This window comes from Takifugu flavidus, chromosome 15 (assembly GCF_003711565.1).
Source record: "Takifugu flavidus isolate HTHZ2018 chromosome 15, ASM371156v2, whole genome shotgun sequence".
In the NCBI taxonomy this organism is placed as follows: domain Eukaryota; kingdom Metazoa; phylum Chordata; class Actinopteri; order Tetraodontiformes; family Tetraodontidae; genus Takifugu; species Takifugu flavidus.
In genome coordinates, this window is record NC_079534.1 from 11354734 (window position 1) to 11374917 (window position 20184).

Genomic DNA, 20184 nt, shown 5'->3' on the forward strand with positions numbered 1-20184 from the left:
GCGTTCTTGTAGCGTCATTGACGTGTGATGGTGGAGGCGGAACAGCGGCAGAATCAGAAATCACCTGATTATTTCTGATTTACAGCAGCAGAATTCACCAGAACCTCTGCGTCACGGGCCCCGGGGTTTAAAACGAGGACAGAATGTCAAGATGGCAACGACTGATGTGTAAAACGGGGAGGACGGTGTTGAAAATGAAATAATCAGGGACGGCAGTCGTTTCCGTGACAACCGACCCAAACGCCACCTGTAAAAATGACGCCAAATCACAGACGCAGGCAAACAACACACCACAGGCCACGGTTTGTACAAAAACCCAATTATTTAACTTTATTAACATTGATTTTTTTCTTTTTTTCGCCAACAGTTTTTCTTTTTAAATTCCAGTTCTTTATCAACAAATAGAAAACAGACTGTGTACAACAGATCGAACCCCTACAGCACTAAGCATTCACAAGGTAAAAATGAACATTTTAGGTTTTTGGAGTCCCTCCTCCCCTCCCCACCGCCGCCGCCCCGGGGCCTCGGCGTGTGCTTGAACGGCGCGGCGGCCCCCCTGCTGAGCGAGGGATGGTCCTTCTCTGATGGGCGGGGAGGGGGAATTTGTGCCGTTTCTCCTCGTTCAGACGGACAACCAGCTGTCGACGTTACTATGGTAGTACAGTAGTTACAATGGTGTTTCCATGAATACACACGCTAGGACAGCAGGCGGTCTGCAATCTGTGGTGATGGCGGATCAGCAGAATGAACCCTTTTGAACAATATACCTCTGCACTTGTGTTTATGTCTATGTGTAATGTACATATATATAATCAATCATAATTATATATATATTTATAGTTCTATTTTGGTATAAAATAATATCTGGTTTCAGTCCTGAGGGCTGAGTCGTTCCCTCTGGGAGGAATGGTTGATTCTGTACAGGTGCCAGTGTTCATGGATCTACTCTTCGGCCCGTACGAACCCCCTTCTGATGCCTTTTGTGTGGTCTGACTCCAGAAAAGTGACCAAGCCAACGGGCAGCAAGGAGGCGGGCCTCAGTTTATTTTCTGCCGACTACCCTTTGGGTATAAAAGTCCGTTTTCCTTGGGTAAGTTCTCCGTTGTGGAGGATGAAGGCCTCAATACCGCAGGCTCCTGATGAAAAACAAAAGCAAAAAAACCCCAAAAAAACCCCAATAGAAATCCTGTGCTTTCCACGCCCGACACCTCTGATTTAGTCTGGTGCTCTTGTTTTTTTCTGACTTGCTACCATGTTTACAGAAAGTCAAGATGAGTGTGCTCTGAACGTCGCTCATCTGAATGTTGATTTTCTTTACAGAAAACAAGTGAAAAGGCAAATCTTTACCCAAAGGAACGGGATCAAAAAACATTTACGACATAAAATCCTGATGTCAGGAGAACAGAAATCAGACAGCAGCTGAGAGAACAGTGGTCCTCCTGTATTAGTATCTAGGAACGTGTTAAAAATACATGTCCCTTGTGCTAAAGTACCCTAAAATTAAAGTAAAAAAGAAATGATTATGAAAATAATGCACTCCCCAGGGTGGGTAGTTTAAGACAGAAGAAATGTCTGATGTTAAAATGATTATTAAAAACAAACAAATACACTAAAGAAACACTTTTCTTCTGACAGAATGAATCAATACGTTGAGGATAAAATCAACAGATATGGCGCTCTCTGAGTGCTACCGGTAGCCGCTAACGATGGGGGAGGTTCGGCTCGGACAGGGCGGCGTTGGCGAGCTGCCGCTCTGCGCCGCCACGTCTGTACAGCTGCCGCCAAACTGCTTCTCTCATTATTCTTAAAGCAAAATCTGGCGTGGTTGATTAGGTCAGTGTGGGTCTCTGTGATTGGTTGAGCCCCCCGCTCGTCGGGAGGTTTGAAAGCGCGCTTCTTCCTCCTCCCCCAGGTGGGGGCGGGGCTTGGAGGTGGGGCGGGGCAGTGCGGGGGTGGGGTCGGAGGGGATGGTGGCTGAGATGGGACACTTGACACACTCCTGAGAGGTTAGACCGGGGGAGCCTGCTCGCCGTGAGTGGTTATGTTGCATAGTGGTCGAAGCTTCCCAGGTACTCCAGCGCCGCCCTGTAGCACAACTGGTACTGGTCCTGCAGAGGAGGAGAGGAAGAAGCGTCAGTGGACCGGCGTCTGCGGCGCCCTGCTGTTCACGACCCAGCACTCCTCTCTCATCCACCCCCCCTCTTCTAGGTGTTTGTGACTCATTTAGATTCACACCACGGCCGCCTTGACAAACATTTCCACAACCTCCCGACTGCTGTGAGACGGCAGATCGTCTGCGACGGTGCTCAACGGCACCAGGGCAGGTTCTCACCTCAGTCTGCACCATGGCGGGCCGCTGGGTCCGGAGCGTCTTCACTGTCTGGAAAAGGTCGACCACTCCTTCGTACCTCATCCTCTCCAGCACGATGCTGAGGGTGATGAAGACTCCTGTCCTGCCCACGCCGGCACTGTGGACACACACACAAACACGTTGGAGTCTTAAACACGCTGGCTTTTGTTGCAGCAAAATATTGTTGTGAAGCACAAAATAAAAAAGGAGTTTCTCCTCAGTATTAACAGCAGGTTGTGTTCTAACTTCCTGCCCTTGTACCCGCGTTCCCAAGGGGTCAAAGGTGACGGTTCCTCCTTCCTGTTAGTGCATCAGTGACGTATATCAGGGGTATTTGTGGTCAGGCCCAGTATGACTGTACTACAGTACTGACATTATTACTGCAGCATCAGAAACGGACTTGAAGTCACCGCTGAGACTTGCCCAGAAATGGAGCACTGTGTGTGTGTGTGTGTGTGTGTGTGTGTGTGTGTGTGGTGTCCCATCCAGGACTCACAACACATCATTCTCTCAATTTGTTGCACTTTGAGCGTGTTGGACACACGATATGCAGCTCGGAACTTGCAGGAAGGCTGCGGGTCTGGCTTGGTTCTGTGACAGGGTCTGGGGGTGGGGGGGGGGGGGGGTCTGGGCTCTCTGTACCTGCAGTGCACAGTGATCGGTCCGTCCTGTCCGAACTGCTCCTTGGTTTTGTGCACTTGTCCGATGAAATCGATGAAGCCTTCTCCTGTTTTTGGCACCCCCTGCTCCGGCCAGTCAGTGAACTGGAATTGGCGGATGGTTCTGGACTGGCCGTCCTGGGGATCAGAAAACCAAGTTTAAAAAACAAAAACAAACCCAATCGAGACAGCTGTGCGCGTGACGCGTTCGGGCGTCTTTTATCCAGCCCCATTCGTTCCTGCCAGCGCATCTCTCTCTGCCGCCGTCTCTCTAATACGCACTCAATAAATAAACAGATTCTCAGCGGAGGTGCACGAGTACCGTAACACTGCTGATTTTCACTGCAGCCATCTAATCGTGTAATTATGACGGCGATGTGACGCGAATACAGCCGACAGACGGGGAGTCGAGACAACAAAGCGCCTGTGGCTCTGACTGCAGGAGCAACGACACATCTGACGGCACGTCTCAGATATTGGGCTTTCTTTTGAAAGTTAAAGGGGATAACTACTCTCTGCTCCTATTTATCTATAGGAGTGATGTGGGACGAGGATATAGGATTAGAGCATCACTGTGCTGGAGGCCTCTGATGACAGTGAAGTATATTTATAGCCCGCTGAAACAACTGCATCACAGGGACTATGAGTACTGGCCCCCGGGGATCGCAGACTATGCTTTTTATGTTTTTCAACACACACACACACACTGCACAGAAGGAGCACACTGCCAGTAAATCCGGGTAAAAATGTCTGATGGTGCATTCACTTGATGTCAGCCTGTCAGTATAAATAACACGGGACTCATTCTGATCAAGGCTACCTTGAAATCACAGTGGTTATAATTCTTAACATTTAGCACGACTGTCAGCATTTGAATAAAAACCTAAAATTTAGACGGATTTTGGTCTGGATGGCTGTGTTTGCCTAAAGTGCCGGTCGATCCTCACCGACACAAACAAACACAGACACGTGGGGAGGAAAACATGAATGTAGAGTAAATCCAACGCACCCTGGCATCTGTGACTTTGAACTCTCTGAGAATGTACTGGGGCATGTTGTACTCTGCCATAGGATCCACCACAAAGTACTGGTACCTGGCTGAGCGCTCTGCTGGCCAGTACTGATGGCACTTCTCCTGCAGAAGAGGACAGCGAAACTCATTAGAACCAACCAAAAACAGGATAATGTGCAAAGTCCGACGTGGCTCTAGTTATTTCAGTCCTCGCCCAAGTAGAGCCCAAAACCAGGTTTAGAAATACTCTGATTCATCTCGGCTAGAAAAACATTTACATAACACGGTTGCACGCTTGGCTTGGGCCGCGGCCAGAACCAGGACTTTTTTGATAAACTGTGATTACGGATAAGAAGGTGATAAAAGCTATAAAATCTAGTTGAGAGCCGTCACAATAATCTGCGCCTTCCCCTGGATTTTAACAAGATGGTACGGATGTGACAGCCTCAGAAAACAGGCTGTAATTTCAGGAGGTGTTTATTTTTGTCGTTAGGAGAGAACTGCGACGGCAACTGCTTGCGTTGCTTTACAAACTCAAACGGGGGAAACAAGGGAAACGTTTCCGACATAGCGCCTCTGATGAAGTCCGGGATGCGGGTCGGTCAAACATTCTCGCGGCTCCAGCCTGATATTAAAAGGAGAGACGTGAAGGAGGTATTGATTTCCTTATCTGAGTCTGAGGAAGAAGCAAATAGGTCTAATTCCAGATATATCGAAGCGCTACTTTTAAGATTCACTCCCTGACTTGTTTGTGTTGCGTTTATGGCCTCTGAAAAGAAATCAGAGAATTTCTTCATGGTCACAAGTAAGAGTTGGAAACTTCTGTTTAAACTTTGCTGAGTTTATCTAGAAATACCAAAAGAGTTTGAAGCGAAGCGCCGCACAGACAGACTTTTTCCTTTTATAAATATCTTATAATGTAACTAGTTATTGAAAAATAGGACACAGTGGCATTTTAGATTCAACCCATTCAAGCATCGTACTCTGTGTGATAAGAAGGTTCTCCTTCAACAAAAGGCAGCATTCAGGGTTGGAATGAATTAATATTTGAGCAGTGTGACGCAGAAATGACCCCAGACTATCTGTAATTCCCTGAATTGTTCCTGAAATAACCTCCCGCCGTGCATTCATGTGCGTGGTTTACCCGGCCCATCTCTCGTAGCTTGGTGAGCATGACCACGATGGTGGAGTTGTGTTCCCACAGCATCCTCCAGAAGTCCTCGGTGGTCTCTGCCAGGGGGCCCTGCGTGGCGATGTAGGCTTTCTGCTGTCTGAACACCCCACATAAGAAACATAATTAAAAAATGGCATTTAAATTTGGTGTCTGCTAACAATAAAAGGAAAGGAAACTATATTCCAATAACCACACAATTTAAAAGAGAAATACAACATAATCGAGGTTTTATGGAGAACTCAAATATATTCAAAATAAATTCAGCAACTTGGGGAAAAAAGGGATTCTGTGTCACAGTGCTTGCACGGCGTTTCTAGAAATGGCACCCGTGCAGTAGCGTGACCAATGGCGTGAAAGGCCAAAAGACTAAGCTTGTGAAAAGCCCTCAGCTCCAAATTCCAATGTGTCTTGTTATCCTGCTGCTGTTCTTTACCACAAGTCTGTTCTTTATCTTTGTCCTAATGCGGACAGGACAATTCCTCACATATTTAATGAACATGGCAAATACTACACAGCAACCACCATCATCACACATTGAGTGAGACAGTGAGAGAGAGACACAGAGAGAGAGAGAGCACTTAATATGCTCCCTAAACAAGAGATGAGCTCATCCACTGTGGTGCCAAAGCTGTGGCGATGTCCTACGTGACGTTCTTTAACTCAGTTTCTTTATCAACCAGCAGGTGGCAGCAGAGCACCGACCAACACAGCGACACGCTGCTGGGGAGTCCGACACAGATGTACACGCTCACATGTCTGCTGCTCATGGAAGCAGGTGTGCACATGTGTGCATGGACATTTTTTTTTATTTCACTTTTGCATGTGCTGTATATTCAGAAACGCAGCGAGCCACGGAGGGACAACTAATGAAGGTGCTGCGGGTAAGGCACTAATGTGGAGCTGGGAGATTAAAATATGCCCCGGGCTGCGCTCGCACAAAAATAAGGAAACAACAGATTGGTAGAAGGAGGAGAGAAGATAGAATATGAGGGAAGAGGATTCAAATTAAAAAGATGAGAATGGGAGGGAAAGAAAAATGCAAAGTAAAGAGAGGACTTGTAGGAAGAGAAAGAATGCGAGGAGATGAAACGAGCAAGAGCTCCTCTCTCCTGCTGGTTATCAGGAGAGAGCGAGACCGGCTGCCAAGAAACAGAAAAAGGGGATTTGCTTTTGGCAGAGATGTTATGGAGGTAATAAATCCTACATTTCAAATTGATAAGGTTGACCCTTACCGCTCCAATAAAGCATCCCATAACCAAAAACAACGACGTATTCTTCGGAACGCTGTCTTGATGAGTGTGCTGCCAAACTCAACAAAGTGCTCTCTGCATCATCCCACATGACTGCAATGCTTGAGGACACAGTGTTTCATTTCAACCTCATTACAATGCTTAAACTCCAGCCTGCATCAGAGCATATCCACAGCCTGCACCCCTGATAGCATAGCTGGAATCAATGACTCGCCTCTCATTAGCTTAGCATATTATTGGCTTTTCTTGAAGGAGCTGGGATGAAGGGCACTGGAGGCCTATGTTTAGATTTTATTTATGCCCAGGCTTTAAAAGCAGCTTAATCACACAGAGCCAATGGGGCACACAACAGGTCCCCCACCAGACCTGTCTCTGTCTCTGCCGTGACGTCTGCATGGACAATAAAGATGGAAGGGCGAGCTAGTGTGAGAGGATCGAGACTGAGGAGAGAGGTGAGAGGGGAGGCAAATTAAGAAGGAAAACAAAGAAAGACCAAGATAGAAGGGTGATACAGAGGGTGAGGGAGGAGGAAAAAGCCTCTCTGGGGAGAGGTGTTTGGGAAACACTTCATTACAACACTCGTGCTGCAATTAAGCTATTTACAGAGCAACAATATAGGGTTGGGCTCTGCAAGGCAATGTTTCATCCGTAACAGGACTGGAGAATAAGGAGAGTTAGGAAAGTTGGGGGCGGAGGTGCTATCTCTGTGACAGCCTGGCACGGAGCTGAACCCCAACGGACTGACTGGCATTTCAGGCTGCCTAAATCCATCCCCTCCCAGAACATTTTAACTGCTCTTCTTCTCCTCCCATTCTTTAATAGATACGGTATAAAACAGACAGCAGCCTTTTCATCTTCTTCCTCCTTGGAGGCAACATTGGACATGCGAAACACAGGAGGACACGCGAGGACTTGTATGAAACAGGTGACAAATCAGAGGCGTTTGACACCGGATACCACTGAGTGCAGCTTTGTTCCAGTCCTCTGCAGTTCTCTCTGTAGTTTCTCAATAACCACAGCCAAAACCAGCACAGGGCTGTTAAATTCACTTTCATGATTGTTATTTTCCCATCCTAGCAACCATTATGGGAGTTGTGCTAATATACAGTAGCCCTATTTCACATAAAAAGAAACCGCAAAAGTCAACACAAAGCGGTTGGACGGTGTCCTCGTTTCCATCTATATCATTATTAACTGAGGTTTAACTAAATGCTTTTTTTTGCTGGAAACGAGTGGTCTTGATAGTGAATAGTGCTCTGACTAGCAATAAAGAAGGGCATCTGTGGCAGTATTGACGAATGTACAAATGTTTTCTGGTCTTGTTTGTGGTTTGTTGACAGTCAGGTTAAATAAAGTATGAAGCATCCTTCACCTCTAAAGGTGTAAAGTCGGCACTTTACAAAAGCGTCATTGTAATTCAGCTCAGAAAGTCCTTTGCTGACCTGTAGCCGTCAATGCAGCTGGCGTTGATATAGTCGGAGCCTTCGACGCCGCGGATGGGCTGCAGGCAGACGCGGGTGGACTCGAAAGGCATGATGTTGACCAGGCGGTTCTTGAACTTGTTGCAGGGTAAGTTGGCGCTGATGAAGCGTGATGTGTGGGCTTTGGAGTTGGCCAGTCTCTGTTTCACGAAAGGTGAGAAGAAGGGCAGGTAGGTGGGAAAAATGGACAGAATGAATAAGTCATCCTTGGCTTTGCATAAACAAAAAAGAATTAAAAAAAGAAATCTTCCACCTCGGGTTTCTGATTCTGATAACTAAAAACTGTGTTGGGTGTAATTGACTCCAATGGGCCTGTTTCCCGTACAATCCCAGAACTCAGAGCACAGTAGGAGTGATGAGCTCGGTACTGGCAGTAAACGGAGCACAGATGGACAGCGCAGGAGTGTGTATGGACGTGGCCCCTGCTTGAACGTGTGTGTGTGTGTGTGTGTGTGTGCTGCGGCCAGACTGCGTCGTGTGGCCTCAGAGGCTGTGGCCTGCACATACACTGCAATCACTCTCTCACTCTTTCATTCTCTTTTGTTGGCAGGAGCGTAGACGCTATTATCACTTCAAACAGAATGGATCATGGTCATAAGGGGGCCTAATGGCTGAGCCACACGGGGAGGAAAGTGTGTAATGACATCACAGTCGATGGCTATTGACAGAAGGTGTGCGTGTGATTGCGAGTCACCTTGAACACCAGCTGTGTGTTTATTTACTGTGTGCTCATTGGTGTGTGTGCGTTAAGGTTCTGGCCTACGTGACCCTGAACCAGGAGAAGCTATTCATGCTGCATCAATGTCAAACATACATTCCGCATAAACAGGGCCTCACCTTAAAAAAAAAAAAAAGCAAAAGTAGCTCCACCATTTCTGCTAATCAGCACAAATTCACCAAGTTTTCAAACAAAAGCAGTTTTTAAAGGCTTAAAAACGACTGATAATGATACGGTTGCACAATAATTATCCTCCTGCTTTTCCTGACATTCTGCCGCCCTTGAGCTGAGAGGGACCTGAGTGCTTTCACTAAAAACTGCTCTGAAAGGTAGTAAACGCGAAGCTACATCCTGTAGGAGGCTAAAGCGCAGTGAGAAATGAAGAAAAATCCCTCGTCAGTCACCTTGAACTCCAGCTCCATGGCAGTAACCGTCTCGCCGGATGGGGGCTGGGTGAGTTTCTGGATGTGGGCGTACAGATTCCGTGCTGGCACTTCAGTGTTGCCGCAGGTGGCGGCCTCCAGCAGCGCTTCGTGGATGAAGATGTACTGGTCTTCAGTCTGGACCATGTAGTTCCTTTGGGCCCGCATGCAAGTCACATGGCCATAGATGTCGACAGTCTTCTCGTGCTTCATTCGTTCCAGCATGGCATCGATCACGATGAAGCAGCCAGTTCTGCCTACGCCCGCACTAATGGAAGCAGACGGAGAGGACGGAAGGGGGAAATTGTTAATATGTACTCTGGGAACTAAAACGGGACTCTTTTATACGTTTATAAATACGGACTTATCCTTTGAATAAAGCTACCTCCAGAATAGACTTTAAACACAGAATGGGCTGTGCATGGGGTCAGACATCAAACAACTTATTAAATCAGAAGAGGAAAAGGAGTTTAAAAATACTTCTGACAATGAAAGTCCTTTTTTTTATTTGCATGCTGGCTGACCTGCAGTGCACCACCATGGGCCCGGCATCTGGAGGGTTGCAGGTCTTCACACGCCGCAGGAAGGCCAAAATGGGAGTCGGGTACTCCGGCACCCCGTGATCCGGCCAGGCCATGAACTGGAACTGTCTCACCTCTCGCTTTTCATTAGAGCCGTTCTGCAGACGCAACGTAGCGGAAAGTGCAAATGTGTGAGGTTTTTTTGGACTCACCGACAGAACCGGAACGCCACCGTAAAAAAAAAAAGAGTCGGATTGATTTTTTCCAAAGATTCTACACTCCGACCCAGGAGAGTAATCGTTTTACAAATAAAGCCCTTGCATATAATTTTACAACAGTTTCATCAATACTTTTGATTTAAAACCAAATTACTGCCCCAGACTTGCATTTGATTAGTTAATTATAATTATGTTAAATTACGTCCAACTAATGGAGAAAGACTGGGTGAGACAGAAAGAAAAGTGCTCGACTCCAAGCGAAAAACAGATTTCTTTTCCTGCCATTGTGAGAGGAGAAAAATCCCGCTGAGAAAACACATGATAGCATTTCTCTGTCAGCAGGAAAATAAGGGTCCCCATTTTGAAATCTGACCCCGATAATGACAAACTGCAGTCACCTGTTGTGAGCGTGTCCTTTGCGAGCGTGCTCGTGTAGATAATTGCAAAGGAAAAGGCAGCACTGTACCTTGTAGAGGGCAAAAGTACGAACGCTGTAGGTTGCTAACTCGACTGTGTCCAACATGGTGACCTGGATCATCCCGTAGGTCTCTGTTCCTCGTGATGGCCAGTACTGGTCACACTTCACCTGGCACAGGAAGAGAGAGACAGAGAGTGAACATCCACCACGAGGCTTGTAGAATCATGCTGATTAACAAGGAGCAAACATTAGAGAGGTCAGATCAAAGGCTTCGTCCACTGTCTAATTAAAAAGCTGAAGTCTCAGAGTCAGCCCCTCTACCTAGTGAAAAATGAATTCCAGTCAACGGAGCATGCGCAGCCACGCGTACCTCTATTTGAAGCAGGCTTCAAAAGGGCAGTGAAAAGTCCACTTTGTATTTTAGCAGCCTGTGATCATTTTCAATTACCTAATTGCCGAGTGGTTCACAGCTCTTTGTAATGTATGCTTTTGGCACGACTTTACATTGTGAAGGGAGAAACACAAAACAAAAAAACCAAAAAACAACCCCCCCAGAATGACAGGACAGAAGTTTCAGCCTCCTGGCACAGAACAAACGTCATCGCAGATGAGGCAAAAGATCCTGCAAACACTGCAGCGTGCTGAGTGCCTTTGCTTTGCTCGTGCACCAATTATAAGGGAAAACAGGCCATCGTCACATTTTTTATTTCCATCCCTCTTTTTGACAATGGCCAGTTGGCATTTTGAGTGAAACAAAGACAAACAAAGCGCCACTTCAGACACGGATCCATCCTCATCAGGTTGATCACAGCTGGCTGTCAGCAGAGACTGGCTCCAGTTATCAAAAACAGAAAGTTACTGAAGGGAAAGCAAGCCAGTGGAGCCTGTGCAGTTCATTACGACTCCCTAAATAGTGGCTAAACCTATTTGCAAAGAATTGCTGGGAAGAGGACTCGCTGCTATTGATTCGGATAACTTGAGAGGAATAGATGTGGTGAGGGTAGGCTAATCATATTGATACTGCAGCACAGAGCTGACATTTGGAAGCGGCTTTGCTGTCTCAGCAAGCTGGTACAAATCGACACCGGAGAAGAGCCAAGATTCACCTCTTCGAGTTTCACCTTCCCCGGTGACGGCGCCCAATCAGCGGGAAGGGTAGAACCCGCGGAAGAAACTCAATTGAGTGATGGGCGACCACTTTCCGTACAAACATATGGATTAGCAGTCAGCACTGTAATGAATATCTCGGAGCATTCGGAGCTTCGATCATGTATTCCCCAATGCAACAGACACATAAACAAATCCACGTGCGCGCACACACACACGTACACAGATACCTGCTTCTCCTTTGAACCTTGTTTTTCATATGTCATCTTGCCACCTTTTACAGAGCACACAAGGGTCTAATATGAACACCCACCCACACACACACACACACACACACACACACACACATACACACACAGAGGGGGTAATGGCTGTGATCTCATTTCCAGCCCTGACCTTTTGGGTTTTCTCTAACTAGTAATGAGATTATTAGAGGAAACTAAATTTTATCTGCTGCTCAGTGTCGTCGGACTTATAAGGCTCCGACTCTGTCAAGTGGGAAGTCTGGCTGTGTGATGCAAAGAAAGGTCTATCAATGACACAGTGTGTGTGTGGGCATGTTTGTGACCCCCCACCCCCACCCCTCCCGCTACAGTGAAGATTCAACCAGTTTCTCTGGTGATTTGTTTAGGAAACTAAACCGTTTCTACATTTGAATCATTGCAATCTGATTTTTTGTTTTTTACAAATGCAATTATATTACAATCAAACTGCTGCAGTAATTGCTGTTCATTTAAACATTTACTTTCATGCACAGAGACAAAGATGAACATAAATATCCTGCTGTCGGCTTGCAAATGCGACAACTCCAGTCTATCTGAGAACGTCGGAACTCTTTCACCCAAACTCCTGAAATCAGCCGTCTGAATTTCCAATATTAAATTGCCAAGCATTTAGATAAGACAGTGGTTTTAAACCATGGTAAAAGCACAGGGTCAGCATATGTCACCACCATTAGTATCTGATTTATGCCCTTTTTTCTACAAATGTGACCAAAAACAAATGAGCTCAGTTTCAGTTTACGGAAAATCAGTTTAACTGTTTTGGTATTTACTTGAAAAAGGTGATTACTTTTTGGATAAACTCACTTCCCTAAAAATCAATGTCTTGGATTTAGGAAATAAATTGCTTTACTGGCTGCTTTTAGTGCGGGAACTGTCATTCATTAGGGCCAATGAACACACTAATAAAGCTTGCGGGCGAGATTCCATCCAGATATTACTTCCCCTTAAGGAATTTCTGAGCAAAACTGTGATGGTGATTACTGAAGAAGAACAACAACAACAAAAACAGTTTGAGTTTGAAACCTCAAGTTGACAAAGTGCTCTTTAATAGCGAGAATGAATTTTCGGAGCCATTGGGTAGTGGTGACAATCCCATTTAACACCATCCTCAGCATTATTTAAGAACCAAACTGAGAGCCGGTAAACACGAATGAGACACTTGATGTCGATGAAACCTTGGCAGAGTTCTACAACATAAATATGTTGCAATCAAGGGTTTGGCTTTATCTTGGCATACGAAATAATGAATGAAACAGAATTGGCACTATTATTACGCCAAGGTGCCAACTACAGGAGACAGGTTCCAAACGGAACTGGAAATCTCCTATTTTCTGCCGCCTTCCTGCATATTTTGCTAGTTATTCTGCTAGCAAGGACAGCAGCCGGGAAAATTGGAGATGCTAAAAAGCTGCTGCGTAATTTTACTTCACAAACAGATAGAGAAAGAATTCTGACGGAACTTTGTAGAGACTTACGAGAAGAGACCCAAATATCCTTTGAAGTGCTTGTGACTTTGATCAGTCTGTAGGAATGGTGCTTCTATATGCCTTCAGGCTTTGTTTGGTGTAATGTTACTTGCCGGTGTCCACCCTCATAAAAATATATGTCATGAAACCCCACTGTTGGCCACATATTAACTTTTCAAACTATGTCTTCCTTCTGTTGGAATTCAAACAACTTTGAGTTGATTTGTCGGGGTCAATGGTGGCATAATCACATGCATTTCCTATTATCATGTGAGGCTTGTTATATACAGAAATGTATATACAAATATCAAATATTAAGATAATCGAGTTTAAATAGTAAATATGAACCCACTACCACTTTTCATGACTGTTACAATGAAGAGCCTTATCTTATTCACTGCACAGCATTTCTTCTGCTAGTGAGCTGCTGCAGGTAATGTAATTAATATTTTCCTCATTAAAGATGTATTATTTTCCCCCCACATCCCGTCCCCTATTAATCAGGTTGATAATGGCGTGCCTGCTCTGCAGACTGTGATCCACACATTACAGTGATGCCTCCTCCTCATTTAAAGATGGGCAAATCTGCTTATATGCAGACAAATGAGGAGAGGAACATTATAGGAGAGAAGAGTGTCCTCTGGATCACATTAATACTTCCCAGAAAAGACAAGAGCTTCTGTTTAAATATCAGCACTATAAGTGCAGAGCGACTGACCTTTGTCTCTTCAATTTCTGCTCAAGACACACAAATGGTTGTGACATGCACCATATGCTGCAAATCATAGTCTTTACCCGTGACTTCTCCTCCAGTCGGGTCATCATGACAATAGTATTGGATCTCTGCTCCCACACCATCCTCCAGAAATCACTTAATGTCTCTGGCAGTGGTCCCTGCGTGGCGATATAGGCATTCTGCTTTCTGTAGCCATCAATGTAGTTGGCATTGATGTAGTCGCTGCCAGGAACTCCTGCAACAAACACAGGAATCAGTTTTAGTGCATGTGCAGGTCATACCTGCTGCATCCAGGAGGGAAAAGATACGTGACCATCAAAGACTGATGCGGCTGATGTAAAAAAAAAAAACAACAACCCCTAAAACCCTAGTGTCTGCCCAATGTAGGAGGATTCAACCAATGAAGGAACAATTCAATGGCTAGCTGAAGGGATAAGTGGCTCTGTGAGCTCCTACCGTCAACAGAGGTGAGCACCACTCTGGAGTGATCATAGGCAATGACATTTGCATAGCGATTCTTTGGCTTGTTGACTTCCATATTGGAGTTCTCCCAGGTAAACTGCTGGCCTGGATCAATTGACTGTGACAGCAAGAAAGAAAAGGAATTGAGAGAGAGCAAATATGAGAGGGTGAAAACAGGCAAAATGAATGACTCAGGATGTTAAGCAGAGAATGGCCTGATACTTTGTTTCACAGTTACAAGAAACTTTCAGGGAAAAAAAAACCTTCTGAATGGACCAGGCACCAACGTCGTGTTGTCGAAAAACTACAGGTAGGTGGTTACGTGTTGTCGAGTTGAGTTTGTCTGACAACACAGTGGTTGGTGCACGTTAGGGCTGACTGCTCGTGTGGTGTTTGAAGCTAATTTTAATAACAGACAAGGCATATGCTTTGTGTGGACTTAAATAACTCCAAAAGACCATCCTCCACTGTGTCCACACATTTGTCTGATGTCTACACAAAATGGTTGGTTGCCCATAGCTAAGAAATTACTAATGATTTTTTTCTCCAGAGCGATAAAGCAACCACAAAGACTCACCCCCCACGCTGAGGAAAGGCCTATTGAGTTACCTAATTCAGAGAAGGTGCATGCAAGACATAGTCCTCATCTGTTATTTCTGCCTTTTCCTGTGTTATACTTTAGCTTCACCTGCTCCGAGTCAGCACCTCACTGCTTTGAACCCTTTCTTTTTTACGTGCATTGTCTCTCGGGCTCAGGCAAGAGTAGACTGCATACATATTGATCTAGGAAGATATGTGACGGCCTCCCATCCCTCGGTTCGATAATGTCACGGTGTCTCTTGTTATTCTCCATCGATCCCTCTCGGCTCACACCGGAACAATGTCCACTAATTCCTTGAACCTTTCGCCTTGAAAATCCAGCAAGACTCACAACAACGTGTGTAAGAGTCCTTCACTTCCTTAATATGAGTAAATTATTGCATTTATTTCAGGTCAAAGCCCAACACCTCAAATACTATAATAACTATTAGATAGTAGAACATAAAAAGAACAGTTTGAAAAGGAGAACACAGGCCATAAATGCAATGTTAAAATTCTAAACTGTTGTCCCTGATGCTGCAAGCAAATGTATGCATTTATGTGTAATTGGTAAACTAAAGTGAGGAGATATGGGAGTCTTCTTATATATATTTTCACACCATGCAATGGTTGACCTTCGGGTTGAAGTGCCATCTTGTTAAGTACAAATGTGCATGACGATCATATTCAGTCTCAGAGACTAATGTATGTACAGTACTTACTGTATGCTTTAACAGCATTTACAGTATGTATGTTTTCACATTCCATCGTCTCAGAAATGCACATGGGTCAATGGAGCACATAGTACGTAGGTGTAGAGCACTGTACCGATGAGCTGATGAGGTCAGTAACTTTTATATGCAGACACTTCATGCAACATGTCTGAGCTGCCAGTAAAGGATGTTCGCTACAATAATTGTAACTAAGACACAAAACGAAGTAGACAGAGGCAGATGGATGCAAACGCCGACCACAGTCAGACAAAGTCTTCTTGTTGCTTTCTGTGCTCCGCTGCACAGTCTGATTTGGACTGGTGTTGGTGTCAAAAACATTGTGGGCAAGAAGCTGGCGTGGAGATTGTGTGCCATGACGGGTACGGCACGTGACTGCAACATGGCTGCACCACAGTGCCTTTGCTGGCTGGCACAGGGCATGGTGGCCATCTGCTGGGCCAGGGGAGGGGGGGTCATCCTTGGCATGCAGTGGGGCAATGGGGGATTAAAGAAGAGCTAGTTGCCTAAAGTAGTAATTGACTTGATTCTCTTACACTACTAACTAGGCTGAGCTATTGAGGCACGAGAATCCTGATTCTTCATGGACAGCTAATTAAATCCCATCCATCCATCCATCCATTCTCTGCCGCTTATCCGGGGTCGGGTCGCGGGGGCAGCAGCCTAAGGAGAGAATCCCAGACTTCCCTCTCCCCAGCTACTTCCTCTAGCTCATCCGGAGGGATCCCCAGGCGTTCCCAGGCCAGTCGAGAGACATAGTCTCTCCAACGTGTCCTGGGTCTCCCCGGGGGTCTCTTACCGGAGGGACATGCCCTGAACACCTCACCAGGGAGGCGTCCAGGGGGCATCCTGACTAGATGCCCAAGCCACCCCATCTGGCTCCTCTCAACGCGGAGGAGCAGCGACTCTACTCCGAGCTCCTCCCGGATGGCAGAGCTTCTCACCCTATCTCTAAGGGAGAGCCCAGCCACCCTACGGAGGAAGCTCATTTCAGCCGCTTGTACCCGTGATCTTGTTCTTTCGGTCATTACCCAAAGCTCATGACCATAGGTGAGGGTAGGAACGAAGATCGACCGGTAAATCGAGAGCTTCGCCTTTCGGCTCAGCTCTCTCTTCACCACAACGGACCGGTGCAGAGCCCGCATTACTGTGGACGCCGCACCGATCCGCCTGTCGATCTCCCGCTCCATTCTTCCCTCACTCGTGAACAAGACCCCGAGGTACTTAAACTCCTCCACTTGGGGCAGGATCTCCTCCTTTACCCGGAGAAGGCACTCCACCTTTTTCCGGTTGAGAACCATGGCCTCGGATTTGGAGGTGCTGATTCTCATCCCAGCCGCTTCACAGGCGGCGGCGAACCGATCCAGTGATAGTTGGAGGTCACGGGCCGATGAAGCCAACAGGACCACATCATCCGCAAAAAGCAGAGACGCGATCCTGAGGTCACCAAACCGGATCCCCTCAACACCATGACTGCACCTAGAAATTCTGTCCATAAAAATTATGAACAGAATCGGTGACAAAGGCAGCCCTGGCGGAGGCCAACCCTCACCGGAAACGAGTTCGACTTACTGCCAGCAATTCGGACCAAACTCTGGCACCGATCGTACAGGGAGCGGACAGCCCGTATCAGCGGGCCCGACACCCCATACTCTCGGAGGACCCCCCACAGGACCCCCCGGGGACACGGTCGAATGCTTTCTCCAAGTCCACAAAACACATGTGGACTGGTTGGGCAAACTCCCATGTACCCTCGAAGACCCTGCTGAGGGTGTAGAGCTGGTCCACTGTTCCACGCCCAGGACGAAAACCACATTGCTCCTCCTGAATCCGAGGTTCGACTATCCGGCGGACCCTCCTCTCCAGTACCCCTGAATAGACCTTGCCAGGGAGGCCTCTATTCCCGCCTCTACTAATTATTTTATACTAAACTATGTGTTTTTTTAATTACGTGATCAGACTTACTGCACATGTTAGAGGACTAGCTTTGTCATTATGAACCAGAGATGTTGGTGATACACAGACACTTAATAGCCACCAAGACCAGAATATGTCACTTAATTAGTCAGACAAAAAAAAAAGATCCCTAGTATAAATTCTTTTGAAAATGTATTAGTGAAATTTATCAAACCTATTCACACAAATAGCCAATAAAGCAAGTTGGCTCTTTCATTATAACTATATGTGTGTTTTTACAAAACTGCTTAAAATTCTAAATTGTCGTGGCTCAGACATTAAAATCCAGTAAAATAACTTGAATATTGTGGACTAGATCAGTTGCTGCACTGACCCCTTTGTGTCAGTCTGAAAACAATATTTACTACGTTGTGGTGAGGTAGCGTAATACACTTTGGACGGGGTTCAATTAAAAACATTTCTGAGCCTGTGGTGACGCTCGGTGAATGGCCAAAATAATTGCTGTGTCTCTCTGATGAGCATAGAAAAGTTCTGCATAGAAAATTTCATGCTGTTGCAACATTTGCTTGTCACAGCCAGACAGAGGCAATCACACAAGCTTTTAGGCAAAGTTTGGAGAAGAAAAAAATAAATAACAGCCAAAAAAAGTAAAACATTCCAACAGCCTAGTGGAGTCCATCAGTGTGAGTAATAGAGCTGATTAGACAAAACAGAAGGGACAATCAGAACAAATAAATAAAAGACAGCCCTTATTTTTCTGTATTCAAAGAAGCCTCCTCTCTTCTTCTGGCCTCGATTTGTCCCCAAACCAACTACTATGTGCCACTTTAAATGTAAATTTGCTCCCCTTTTGGTGGAAGAACACTGACAAGAGATAATCCCTCACTGAGTTGCATCAGAGAGACCGCCTGCAAATAACATTCTTGGGGGAAACATCAAGACGCGCACAGATTGCTTAAGGAACTTGCCACCTGCTTGCTTATAAAAAAATGCAGAATTGAATGTAACCGTTGGTTTCCTGAGGGGATGGTAATAGTACTGTATAAATGACTAAAGAAATTTGTGGGGAAAAAGGCTTTCATAATCCATTAGTATGCACTTATATGGATCAAAGGCATAAACATGGAAATTACATGCAAACATGGCAGACATCACATCTACATTATTCAAAAAAAAAGGGGGTAGACCGATGTTGCTTTAATGTGCGCCGCTTACCTCATATTCCTGGGAAAACCGCAGGCCATCATTGGCCTTCAGTCGCTCTATGTGGTCAGCCAGGTCAATGACAGGAATGGGTGGGTGCTCCCTCATTCCTGGGAGAGGAAGAGGAGGTAGAGGGAGCAAAAAATAACAGTGAGTTCTGGCTATTCTTACATCAAAACTGCACACGGATTAACACAAACATTGGTGGGACCACAAAGTGAGTGAAGCTGCTGGTAGGACCATGATGTGGCTGTGAACGGTGAGAAAAGTGCTGTTTGTTCAACAATGCATGGCCACAGGGGGGAAGGACTTGAAGAGAGAGGGAGACAGAGAGAAACAGAAGGATAGAGCGAGAGAGAGACTGGTGATATTGGGTAATATCGTCATGCTAAATGAGAAAGACAGAGGTGGGACTGGCACAGAAATGCACATGAGAGGCTGGGTGAGCCTGTTCCTGGAAGGAAACAGGAGGCAGACATCTCTCTGACTTCACAATGCTCAACTGGTGACAGAGGTGGGATCAGAGCAAGAACCCACTCTAATCACTGCAAATCAGTCACACTGTCAATTTCCAGAGAGGAGAAAAAAAACCCTGACTGGTCACCAGCCAAAACTCATTTCTTTGAAAATCTTCCCTAACAATAGACTATCTTTTGGCCTCGCCTGGAGCACTTGGGCAGGATTAATTTCAAACAACCCCTCCGAACCGCACTCAAGATTTCCCATCGCCAAGTTATTGGATGATTTATTGCTAATCTACCGACACAAATTTCCCCTGTGCCTCTGAACTTGGCATGGCTTAAATGGATTGCAGAGAACTTGCCTTACGTGTTAAAAGTTAACTGTTTACAACGCGTGAGGAATTTCTAAAACTACCGGTACGTTTCAATAACGACTTTTGCAATCATAAGATACTGTGGCTCAGACAGATGTCTGAACGAGGTACAACTAAGTGATGGTAGCACCCTCATTTGAAAGGCTATGGGATCACGCCTTTAAAAAAGACTGTAGCAAACTCATTTTATTACACCCAGGCTAATAGCTGTTTATTACAGCTGCTGCACAAAAGAAGACCTGATAAATTATGATAATTTAATACACACAATGCTATCTGTGTTTGTTTATCTGTTTGTGTGTGTGCATATGTACAGCAAGTGCAACTGGCCCAACTGTTCTTCTACACGGGAAACAAAAGAATCCCTCTGCTTTCACACCACAAGGGTGTTGTGGGAAGTTCACGGCCCAAAGAAAGACAGTGAAGCATCCTTGGAGCTGCTACGGGCTTGGGGGCTTGTGATGTCTGTCAGACGAGGGAGGAATGGGGACGGGAGTGAGTGAGTGAGTGAGTAAGAGAGAGAGGAGGAAAGGCTGCATGTGTGTGATATACACATTTAGTGACAGTGCAGACTAACTTGGTGTGTTGGGGCAGCGATGAAAGCTGGGACCTGTGGAGAAAGGAGAGCCAAGGAAGGAGGA

The 20184-nt window shown here is 45.8% G+C and overlaps 1 protein-coding gene across 1 annotated transcript in view; it reads right to left on the bottom strand.

The window, feature by feature from the left end:
- Nucleotides 1–303: 303 nt before the first annotated feature.
- The window catches only part of LOC130538315 (receptor-type tyrosine-protein phosphatase F), a 101754-nt gene continuing 81873 nt past the window's right edge, over nucleotides 304–20184 (bottom strand). Inside the window, exons 21-32 of the mRNA XM_057055713.1 lie at nucleotides 18721–18818; nucleotides 14273–14396; nucleotides 13876–14051; nucleotides 10272–10391; nucleotides 9591–9745; nucleotides 9049–9334; nucleotides 7888–8066; nucleotides 5166–5292; nucleotides 4019–4144; nucleotides 2993–3147; nucleotides 2333–2468; nucleotides 304–2108 (exon numbers count right to left, since the gene is read on the bottom strand). Of these exons, the coding sequence (XP_056911693.1) occupies nucleotides 2040–2108; nucleotides 2333–2468; nucleotides 2993–3147; nucleotides 4019–4144; nucleotides 5166–5292; nucleotides 7888–8066; nucleotides 9049–9334; nucleotides 9591–9745; nucleotides 10272–10391; nucleotides 13876–14051; nucleotides 14273–14396; nucleotides 18721–18818 (1751 nt within the window). The 3' untranslated portion in view covers nucleotides 304–2039. The remainder of the gene's footprint in view (nucleotides 2109–2332; nucleotides 2469–2992; nucleotides 3148–4018; nucleotides 4145–5165; nucleotides 5293–7887; nucleotides 8067–9048; nucleotides 9335–9590; nucleotides 9746–10271; nucleotides 10392–13875; nucleotides 14052–14272; nucleotides 14397–18720; nucleotides 18819–20184) is intronic.